The sequence below is a fragment of the Humulus lupulus genome, chromosome 4 (assembly GCF_963169125.1).
Source record: "Humulus lupulus chromosome 4, drHumLupu1.1, whole genome shotgun sequence".
NCBI lineage: Eukaryota > Viridiplantae > Streptophyta > Magnoliopsida > Rosales > Cannabaceae > Humulus > Humulus lupulus.
Genome location: NC_084796.1, coordinates 35001472 through 35013687, shown reverse-complemented (window position 1 = coordinate 35013687; position 12216 = coordinate 35001472). Strand labels below are relative to the sequence as shown.

At 37.9% G+C, this 12216-nt stretch overlaps 1 protein-coding gene and 1 non-coding gene across 2 annotated transcripts; one reads left to right on the top strand and one right to left on the bottom strand.

Moving 5' to 3' along the window:
* Positions 1–1242: 1242 nt before the first annotated feature.
* Positions 1243–3056, bottom strand: LOC133832069 (uncharacterized). Its single transcript, XM_062262457.1, has 4 exons — positions 2536–3056; positions 1851–2485; positions 1630–1718; positions 1243–1521 (listed from the first exon to the last, which is right to left on the bottom strand). The coding sequence occupies exons 1-4, from the start codon at positions 3054–3056 to the stop codon at positions 1243–1245; spliced, it is 1524 nt and encodes a 507-aa protein (XP_062118441.1).
* A 55-nt stretch (positions 3057–3111) lies between these two features.
* Positions 3112–3218, top strand: LOC133833614 (small nucleolar RNA R71). The gene has a single exon (XR_009892985.1). It is a non-coding gene; the product is annotated as a small nucleolar RNA R71 (small nucleolar RNA).
* The last annotated feature ends 8998 nt before the right edge of the window (positions 3219–12216 follow it).

Genomic DNA, 12216 nt, shown 5'->3' with positions numbered 1-12216 from the left:
AGCTTAATAATCTGTCATTGTTGGCCAAACAACAACAAACAATAATCATGAACAACACTTGAATGAACAATGGTGAATTTACGTAAGTATGCATTTAAACTTTAATAGCTATGACATAGGGTTCTTTAACCATTCAAGTCTCAAAAAGCTTAGCTCATAGCTAAATTAGTATAAAAAATCTGAAATAGAAAATTGATATTCATGGGTTCTAAAATAGCTATTCGAAATTAGAAAATACAAAAATTAAAGAAGAAGAATTAAGACAAATCCAATATATATAATGTGTGAATCCTTCTTGTCCTTCTTGTTCTCCTTCAAAGGTTGCACTTCCTTTTTTTTTTCCTTCTTTTTTTTCTGTACTTTTTTTTTCTTTTCTGATGATAAGTCTTCAATGGCTGCCACCCTCACAGATACGGCTGGTCCTCTCTTTCTCCTAATTAGGGTATAAAGAATGATGCCTCCAAAATTAGACAGCCCACCTTCTTTTTCTCCACTTAGGCCCACTAATTTGGACCACCTTTCTGTCCAAAACACTCCAGCTGGCGCCACTGTTGGACCCCTGCCACCTTGGCATGAAATTAAAGAAAATGACATAGCTGGCTTTAATTTTCCACATCAGCAAGCGAGCTCCAGCATGCTGCAGCATGAGTTTTAGCAATCCGGAAAGTTTAAGCTTTTGCTTCCAAACCAAAATTCCAATTTTTCTTCTTCAATCCTTTCATGGATCGCTTGATTCCCTTTTTACATAGAAAACTAGAACAAGATTAGTTATTTAATTTCAATTTAAACCCAAAACATTGTAAGACTCCAATATTAGATCAACTAATTATATATAGATAGATAACAACTTAAAATTAACAAACAAACACCAAATCATCACTCTTTTTATGCATAATTAAGTGTAAAAGTCAAATAAATAACTCTATATCATAGAGTTATCACACCCCCAAACTTAAAACATTGCTCACCCTAGACTTCAATGCATTTTTATTCTTTCTTTCTTTGAGTTGCTTTACAAATGAATCCTCCAAAAGCCATGGCAACCCAAACTTCATTTTTTTAAGGATCTTTCAAGGAAACCGAGGTTTGGTATTGCTCAACCTCGCTTCCCCCAAACTTTGCTTCTTTCCTTGTTACCTTATATGCTCTTCCCAAATGCTCATCATATAATTCCACTACACCATTGGGAAACACCTTGCTCACTAAGAACCCACCATCACACCTTGATTTCACTAGAGAGTTTTAGAAAAACACTCTATTCCCAACTTCCAACATTTGTGATTGAGGATTTATACTATGTTTCTTTTTCTTCTTCCTTTTCTTCGGTAGCTTTGGAGAATGAGATGGTTTTTTTTCCTTACTTATCCATGGCTCCCCACCTTTCTCAATTTCTTCAAAAGGGACCTTTTTCTTGACTCCATTGCTATACTTTCCATGCATCTTTTCAATCAACTTGAAGTTAGAAGCACTTATGGCCAAACAAGCTTCAACTTCATTAGGAGAGCGTATAGGATTAAAAACCTTGAATGTGACTTGTTCATCTTGAACTTGAATGGTGAGCTCTCATTTTTCAACATCTATCAACGTCCTCCCGGTGGAAAGAAATGGTCTCCCTAAAATGATCGATACATCTTTATCTTCCTCATAGTCAAGAATAATGAAATCTGCCGGAAAAATGAACTTGTCAACTTGTACTAGGACGTCTTCAATCTTTCCCTCTGGATGCACCATAGAACGGTCAACCAATTGCAAGGTGAGTGTAGTTGGCCTAGCTTCTCCAATTCCCAACTTCTTAAAAATGGACATGGGCATCAAATTAATACTAGCTCCCAAATCACAAAGAGCTTTACCAACTTCTCGTCCCCCAATAGAAATTGGAATTGTGAAACTGCCTGGATCCTTCAACTTTGGAGGAATTTTATTCTTCAAAATAGCAGTACAACCTTCAGTCAAAGCAACCGTTCCAAATTCACCAAGCCTCCTCTTCTTTGTCAAAATATCCTTCAAGAACTTCACATAATTAGGCATTTGCTCCAAGGTCTCCACTAGTGGTATGTTGATATGGAGTTGCTTCAAAACGTCTAAGAACCTTCGAAATTGGCCATCTTGTTGCTGTTTTTGGAATCTTTGAGGAAATGGTGGAGGTGGCTCGCTCAAACACTTTTCTACTGCAGATTGCTGAACGGATGCTGTAGCATTCTGGGTAAATTCAACAGCTGAACTTGCTGACTTTTCACTCTTCTCTTCACCAATTTGGATTGAAGTGGGCTCATTTTTTCGCTTATCTTTCTCCCCATTTAACTCCAGATTTTTCCCATTCCTCAAAGTCACCACTTTGCACTGCTCTTTGCCATCCCTCCTTGGATTTTTGGTGTCATTAGGCAAGGTGCCTTGCGGCCTATTCCTCAATTCATTAGCCAATTGCCCCATTTTAATCTCAAGGTTTCTCAAGGAGGCTGCTTGGCTCTGAATCACAGCATCATTCCTGGTCATATATTCTTTCATTAAACTCTCCAAAGAGCTTGATTGAGATACTTGAGGAGGAGGAGGTTGTTGCACTCTTGGTGGTTGTTGAGAAAACCTTGGCGGATATGTTGGCTTGTTTTGCATTGGTGCTTCTCTTGAACTAGCTCCTTGACCCCCCATGAGAAATTTGGATGTTGCCTCCACCCCGGATTATAAGAGTTTGAATATGGGTTGTTACGGTTGGCATTTTGATTCCCCACATAGCAAATCGAGGCGGGATTTGAAGGACAACTCTCAAAAGTGTGTCCATCTCCACAATAGACACAAGACACATTGGAAACTTGTCCCATAGTAGCTGGTTGTACCATTCCCCCCAAACTCATGTTCTTGAGAAAGTTAGTCATTGATGAAACTTGAGCAGTCAAAGCGGTCAATGCATCCACTTCAAGTACACCTGCTACTTTTCGACTTGTTGAGGCTCTAGCATTGGACCATTGATAATTGTTGCTAGCAATACTTTCCAAAATCTCATAGGCTTCATTGTAGGACTTAGAGAGAATAACCCCATCAGCTAAAGCATCCAACACCATGCGAGTGGAAGAATTGAGCCCATTATAGAATGTTTCCATTTGTATACAATGTGGAATCCCATGGTGCGGGCACTTCCTCAACAATTCCTTAAATCTCTCCCAAGCTTCACAAAAAGATTCATCTTCTAACTGCTGAAAAGACATGATTTCATTGCGAAACTTGACATTCTTGGTAGGAGGAAAGTACTTCATCAAGAATTTTTCAGCCAACTCATTCCATGTAGTTACCGAGTCGGGAGGAAAGGTGTTGAGCCAAGCTCTAGCTCGATCCCTCAAAGAGAACAGGAACAACTTCAACCTTAGGGCCTCTTCACTTACTCCTTATAGCTTGAAAGAATCGCTCACCTCCAAAAGTGAACGAAGGTGGAGATGAGGATCTTCCGTTGGCAGCCCACTAAATTGACCAACCATTTGGAGCATTTGGAACATGACAGGCTTTAACTCAAATTGGGCTGCTTGGATTTCGGGACTCACAATGCCCGGATTGAGCTCATTAAACATAGGGGCAGCATACTCCCTTATGGCCCTCTCTCTATCATCGGCCAAAGCAATGACGTTATCAATATTATGGGCATCCCCAACCCCTTCAATCTCATCAGCCATATTGAAACGATTTTGACCCCTTTGTTCCCTTCTCCTTCTTCTAAAAGTGCGTTCAATTTCGGGGTCAATAGGAGCTAGTTCAAGGTCTTCTTGCTCGTTCATGCACTAGAGTATTACCAAAAATTCACAAAACTGAGCAAACAAGATTAGAACAACACAGAAAAATAAATTGCAAAATAATTGGTATTACACAAATTTAAATTTCAATCCCCGGCAACGGCGCCAAAAACTTGTTGCGGAAATTATATGCGCAAGTATACACAGTCCAACACAAGTAATACAATGATAAGTGAATTGTCTCCACAGGGATTGTTATTAAAAAGTTTAATGTAAACACCAATTACTTGCAACTTAGAAATTTTAAGAACTGAATTTAGTAGTAGTTGAAACTAAAATAAAATAGAAGAAATTAAAATATGCTTAAAAGTAACCACAATTTCTAGAGAAATAACAGCAAGAAGAATTATCAATGGAAAAATTGGACTTGAATAGTTAAATCCCCCATGTCAAAAACTGCCCAGAATGCTATAGCATTAAATTTAGCAAATCGCACCAGTGTTAACTAGAATTCCCAATAGGCTCACCAGATTTTTCCAAAACTCGTGAATATAGTTCTACCATCCAATTAAATATATTCCTATATCAAATGAGACTTAAGAACACAAATACAAGCACCAATTTTCAAAAGTTATGCAAGGTCAGTAAAATACTCCTATTCTACTCACTATGAACAACCTAACAATGGTTATGCTCTTGCATCATTCAAGTACAAACTACTACATTCAACCTTTCTAGAATTAAATCTAGCTTAATAATTTGTCATTGTTGGCCAAACAACAACAAACAATAATCATGAACAACACTTGAATGAACAATGGCGAATTTACGTAAGTATGCATTTAAACTTTAATAACTATGACATAGGGTTCTTTAACCATTCAAGTCTCAAAAAGCTTAGCTCATAGTCAAATTAGTATAAAAAATCTAAAATAGAAAATTGATATTCATGGGTTCTAAAATAGCTATTCGAAATTAGAAAATACAAAAATTAAAGAAGAAGAATTAAGACAAATCCAATATATATAATGTGTGAATCCTTCTTGTCCTTCTCGTTCTCCATCAATGGATGTACTTCCTTTTTTTTCCTTCTTTTCTTTTCTGTACTTTTTTTTTCTTTCTAATGATAAGTCTTCAATGGCTGCCACCCTCACAGATACAGCTGGTACTCTCTTTCTCCTAATTAGGGTATAAAGAATGATGCCTCCAAAATTAGACAGCCCACCTTCTTTTTCTCCACTTAGGCCCACTAATTTGGGCCACCTTTCTTTCCAAAACACTCCAGTTGGCGCCACTGTTGGACCCCTGCCACCTTGGCATGAATTTAAAGAAAATGACACAGCTGGCTTTAATTTTCCACGTCAGTAAGCGAGCTCCAGCATGCTGCAGCATGAATTTTAACAATCTGAAAAGTTTAAGCTTTTACTTCCAAACCAAACTTCCAATTTTTCTTCTTCAATCCTTTCATGGATCGCTTGATTCCCTTTTTACATAGAAAACTAGAACAAGATTAGTTATTTAATTTCAATTTAAACCCAAAACATTGTAAGACTCCAATATTAGATAAACTAATTATATAAATAGATAACAACTTAAAATTAACAAACAAACACTAAATCATCACTCTTTTTATGCATAATTAAGTGTAAAAGTCAAATAAATAACTCTATATCATAGAGTTATCAGTTTCTTCCAGGGTATTTGCCTTAACCCAAGGAGAAGCTGATGCTAGCAATAAAGTGGTCACAGGTCAGGTTTCTATCCTAAATAATGTATGTTCTGTATTATTTGATTCGGGAGTCACTCATTCGTATATCTCGTTAGGAATGATAGAAAAACTAGACAAACCTTGTGAAAGATTTAGAACTAGGTTTGTAATAAAGTTGCCTTCGGGCAAAGTAGTTCTATCATCACGGATAGTACGAGGCATACTGATCAAGATTGAGGACATAGAATTAGAAGGAGACCTGATAGAACTGCAAATCAAAGACTTCGATGTAATACTAGGCATGGACTGGCTAGCAAGGCATGGCGCAACCATCGACTACAGACGCAACAAAGTGACGTTCGAGAATCCTGACGGCCAGAGACTGCTTTATGGGAAAAGTTTCAGGACTACGCACACTGCTTATACCATCTCTCAAAGCCCAGAGGATGATAGAAAAAGGATGTCAAGCATTCTTAGCCAATGTCACAGATGTGGTAAAGGAAACACCACTTAAGGTTGGAGATATTCACATTGTAAAAGAATTCCCAAAAGTATTTCCTGACGACTTACCAGGGTTGCCACCGACTCGGGAAATTGACTTCACAATCGAACTAGTACCGGGCACCGAGCCTATCTCCAAGGCACCATACCGAATGGCACCTACCGAACTCAAGGAGTTAAAGACGCAGCTACAAGAACTCCTAGACTTGGGTATCATTAGACCAAGCCATTCTCCATGGGGAGCACCGGTTCTATTTGTGAAGAAGAAGGACGGAAGTATGTGGATGTGCATAGATTACCGTGAGCTGAATAAGGTGACGATTAAGAATAAGTACCCGCTACCTCGGATTGACGACTTGTTTGATCAACTCCGAGGAGCGACCGTGTTTTCAAAGATCGATTTACGGTCTGGGTATCATCAGCTCAAGGTACGGGAAGAGGATATTCCCAAGACAGTCTTTAGAACTCGTTATGGGCATTACGAGTTTTTAGTTATGTCTTTCGGTCTTACCAACGCTCTAGCCACATTTATGGATTTAATGAATATGGTCTTTAAGGACTACTTGGATAAATTCGTCGTAGTGATCATCGATGATATCTTGATGTACTCAAGGGATGCAAACGAGCACGAGGAGCATTTAAGGTTGGTCTTGTTTCAAATAAAGGAGCATCAACTCTACGCCAAGTCAAGAAGTGCGAATTTTGGCTTTCGCAAGTGGCATTCCTCGGGCACATTGTATCCAAGGACGGAGTTGCAGTAGACCCATCTAAGGTAGAGGCTGTGAAGGATTGGCCAAGACCAAAGAATGCATCAAAAGTAAGAAGCTTTCTGGGATTAGCAGGTTATTACCAGAGGTTTGTAGAGGGATTTTATAAGATAGCCATTCCGCTCACCAACTTGACCCGGAAACAGCAAAGGTTCAACTTGACTGATAAGTGTGAAGAGAGCTTCCAGTTGCTTAAGGATAAGCTATGCTCAGCACCAGTACTTTGTGTACCGACACCCAACGACAAGTTTGTAGTCTACTGTGATGCGTTGAAGCAAGAGTTGGGTTGAGTGCTAATGCAGAATGACAAGGTGATAGCCTACGCCTCAAGGCAGCTGAAGGAGTATGAGCAACGCTATCCAACACACAATATGGAGTTGGCAGCGGTGGTATTTGCGTTGAAAATCTGGCGCCATTATACGAACCACAAAAGCTTAAAGTATTTCTCCACTCGGAAGGAGCTCAACATGAGGCAGCGTAGGTGGTTAGAACTAGTAAAGGATTATGACTGCGAAATCCTATACCACCCGGGAATGGCAAATGTAGTTGCTGATGTGCTAAGTAGGAAGAGTTATGGAAGTTTAGCAGCACTAGCCGGAATAGAAAAGCCGCTACATCAGGAGCTGATCAATGCTGGAATAGAAGTAGTCATCGGTAAGCTGGCTAACTTGTCGATCCAGTCAAGTATGTTAGAAGATATACAGATTAGGCAAGGGCATGATGACACATTAGTAGCACATATGGATGCAGTTAGAGAAGGGAAGGCCACAGATTTCTCAATATCAGGTCAAGGATTATTGAGATATAAGGATCAGGTATGCGTGCCAAATGATCAAAGGATTAAGATGAAGATCTTAGAAGAAGCGCACGGTACCCCATACTCAGTTCACCCAGGGTTGACCAAGATGACTCACAACATCAAGGCAATATATTGGTGGCCAGGAATGAAGAAGGATATAGCGGAATTTGTGTCTAAATGTTTAATATGCCAGCAAGTGAAAGCAGAACATTAGCGGCCTATAGGCTTATTACAACCACTTAGCATACCAGAATGGAAATGGGACGACATAGCGATGGATTTCATGACGAGTTTGTCATGAACAAGTAAGCAGCACGACTCGACTTGGGTAGAAATAGATAGACTAACCAAGTCATCTCATTTCCTGCCTGTCAAGACTACGTATATCACAGATCAGTACGCAGATGTTTTTGTCCGAGAAATAGTTAGACTACATGGAATCCATAAGACTATAGTGTCCGATAGAGGATCAGTGTTTACATCAAGATTTTGGGGAAGCTTACAGCAAGCCATGGGTACTAAGTTAAGTCTTAGTACAACATTTCATCCTCAGACTAACGGTCAATCTGAGCATACCATACAGATTTTAGAAGATATGTTGCGCACTTGTGTACTTGATTTTGGAGGATCATAGAGTAAGTGCTTGCCGCTAATAGAGTTCTCCTACAACAATAGCTACCAGTCAATGATCGGGATGGCGCCTTATGAGTTACTTTATGGAAGAAGGTGTCGATCGTCATTGCATTGGGACGAGGTAGGAGAAAGGCAGCTTCTTGGTCCCGAAGCTGTTAGAAAAGCTCAGGAAGCCGTAGCGCTGATTAGAAAGCGCATGCTCGCTGCTCAAAGCCGTCAGAAAAGTTATGCGGATGCCAAGCAGCGTGATGTGGAATTCAAAGTCGGAGATCAAGTCTTCTTAAAGATATCTCCTATGAAAGGTGTGAGGCGGTTTGGGAAGAAAGACAAGCTTAGTCCCCGGTTTATAGATCTTTTTGAGATATTTGACAAACTGAGAGCAGTTGCATATTGATTAGCCCTACTGCCAGCATTAGCAGATAGTCACAATGTGTTCCACATCTCAATGTTGTGTAAGTATGTGTCAGACCCATCTCACGTCCTCAAGTACGATACGATAACACTCCATAAAGACTTGAGTTACGAGGAACGACTGGTTAGCATTCTAGATAGAGGGATGAAACAGTTGCAGTCCAAAAGTATTCCGATAGTCAAAGTCCTATGGAGTAGTAGTTTTGAACGGGAGGCAACGTGGGAGTTGGAGGAGGACATGCAAGCTCGGTATTCGAATTTGTTTGGTAATTAAATTTCGGAGACGAAATTCTTGGTAGTAGGGGAGAATTGTAGAGTCCCAGAATTTTACTTAGCTAGTTAGATAATAGTAGTAGTAGTAATAGCTAGTAGGAGTTATAGTATGTTTAGTACTGTGGATTTTGGTTCAAGCCGGGACTTAGTTGAACACTCATAGCAACACTTATAGATTTTATAAGTTTAACCTATAGTTTAAGAATATTAATTATAACATAAGGTTTGATTAATATAGCCGATTATAAAGATGTTATTTATTATACTATAAGGTTTAGATAGAATTAATAAGATCATGACACTTGTCGTGTGCATGTTTATTTAAGGATTTAAATATAGTTTAAATAAAAGAAAGTTCTAGAAAACTATAGAACCTCCCAAGACCATTAAGAGCATGACATTTGTCATAGTCTTGTTTATTTGAGGATTTAAGCATTTGTAGTGGATAATTCAAAAATAGAAGTTTATAGAAGCTCTAGACCCTTCCAAAATTTGCTGGAATCTCGTATTACCCAGTCAAACCTAATTAATCAATTCAATTATGCTGAAAATGTGCAATTACGTGTTTAATATATTCACGTATGCCGATATATCGCAGCCTAGGACCCGATGTATCGCCACACGGGGAATACGAAAAACACGTGAACTTCGAACAAACGAAACGACGAGCACTCGGGTCATAAGCCCAGGCGATATATCGCCTACAATGAGCGATATATTGGCCCTAGGGCCATATTTTCAAACGTTTTTGAAACCGGGCTCAATTCATTCCTTAACCTCTTGACCAGCCTCTGAACATTTTGACTGAGTCTTAAGCCTCTGTTGAACGAATATTCAAATATTTTTCAATTAATATTCATTATTTTATTCAAGCTAAAAGAAGATCTTTTCACTCTTTGAACTCTATAAATAGGACCTAGTACCCAGCCTATTCTTTCATTCTTCAAGTTGTGTTCAGAGACTTCAAGCTGCTAGGGTTATTATAGAGTGATAAACACTTGGGTTGGGATATAAGCTTTATCATTTTAAGCATTATAAACACTTGGAAAGTAAGATAAGTAGTGTGTTTTTCTATATCGAGGTATAGTTCGGTGCTAGTACATCCAAAGGTATTCCTAATCTTAAGTTCATTTCTGTATGTTTCTGTAGTTTCCTTTAATTTTCTTTAGTTTTCATTCAGATCCTAACTCATTGTTTTCAATTCTTGGTTAGGTATTTAAGTTCTTTGAACTTAAGGTTTCTTTTCGGCAAGTCTCCTTTTGGTGGTTTAGTTCATTTCTTTGCATCTCTTTCTTTAGAAATACTCACTATTCTTATTGTTGGTTTTAGGAGTGTTCCAAATCCCGTCCTTGTTCTCATATCCTGATTTTGGTAAGGAAAATAGGATAGAATTTTATATGTTTTTATGATATGTTATGTTTATGTTTATGTTATGTTATGTTATGTTTACATTATGTTTATAGACCTTGGGCATATGACTTGTATAACTAACAAGCCCCAGTAAATTATGGGCATATGACTTGCTTGGCTAGCAATCCCCATCAATCTATTGGGCATATGACTTGTTCAGTTAACAAGCCCCAAGTAGTATAATGACCATTGTAGTATATGACATATGTTTATAGTGTATGTTCATGATATAGTTTATGTATATGTTTTATGTTATTAGTAGATTATCCTTGCTGGGCATTAGGCTCATTCCTTTATTTTTATGTATGCAGGAATGTAGAGTCCAAGAACTTTACTTAGCTAGTTAGATAGTAGTAGTAATAGTAATAGTTGTAGTATATTTTTGACTGTGGATTTTGGTTCAAGCCGGGACTTAGTTGGACACTCGTAGCAACACTTGTAGATTTTATAAGTTTAACCTATAGTTTAAGAATATTAATTATAACCTAAGGTTTGATTAATATGACTGATTATGAAGATGATAGTTATTATACTATAAGGTTTAGATAAACCCAATAAGATATTAACATTTGTCATGTGTATGTTTAATGAGAAATTAAGTATTTTTTAGGAATAGTTTATTAAGAACAATATTTGAAAATCCTAGAGTCTGCCACCAGCTTTGAAATCGTTAAAGGACTTAGTCAAAGCTGTTTACTCAATTCAAATTAGGCTGAAAAAGTGTAATTACGTGTATAATATTTCAGCGTATGCCGATATATCGCAGCTCTAGGGGGCGATATATCGCCACATGGGGATACGAAAAAAACATAACTTCTCACGAACATTTTGACGAGCCTCGGGATTATGAGCCCAGGCGATATATCGCCTATGGTAGGCGATATATCGGTTCTAGGGCTGCATTTTCAAATGATTTTGAAACCGAGCTCATTTTAATCCTTAACCTCTTGATAAGCCATAATCTTTTTGACCGAGTCTTCAGCCTCTGCTGAACGAATATTCAAATGTTTTTCAATTAAAAAGCCATTATTTTATTCAAGCTAAATGAAGATCTTTTCATTCTTGAACTCTATAAATAGGACCTAGTACCCAGCCATTTCTTCATTCTTCAAGCTGAGTTCAGAGCCTACAAGCTGTTAGGTTTACTTTAGAGTGCTAAACACTTGGGTTAGGGTTATAAGCTTTATCATTATAAGCTTAATAAACACTTGGGAAGTAAGGTTTGTAGTGTATTTTGGTTTTGAGGTGTAGTTCGGTCATAGAAGCATCCAAGGTATTCCTAATTCTAGTTCCTTTCAGTATTGTTTCATTAGTTTTTATAGTTTTCTCTACTCAAATCCTAACTCAGTATTCTTTATTCTTTGTTAGGCATCTAAGTTCTTTGAACTTAGATTCTTGTTGGTAAGTATCTTCCCGATGGTTTAGTTCATTCTTTTCTTTTCTTTTCTTTTAGAATACTCATCTCTCTATTAATGGTTTTTAGGAGTGTTCCAAAATCCCGACCTTGTTCTCATCATCCCGGTATTTTGGTAAGGAAAATATGATAGTTCCTAGTGATATGTGCTATGATTTTAATATGTTATGATTATGCTATAGTATGATTTTATGTGTTATGATATATTTATGTTTGGGGCTTATAGTAGCTATATAGCAAACCCCAACACTTTTATGTTTTTGGGGCTTATAGTTGCTTAACTAGCAAACCTCATTGTAGTTTGAGGCTTATAGTTGCTTAGTTAGCAAACCCCAATAGTCACCATGTACATGGGTTAGAATTATGATATATGTGTTATAGTATATGATATATGTTCATAGTTTATGTGTATGATTATGTTTCATGCTTGTAGTAGATTTTCCTTGCTGGGCATTAGGCTCATTCCTTTATGTTTTATATGTGTAGGAAAATAGAATGGCGGCGGGAAGATTCTTGGCAGCTTGGGATTGTGTATTGAGGGAGAATGGAATCGGTGGACTGCGCGAACGATTCAAGGAAGAAGT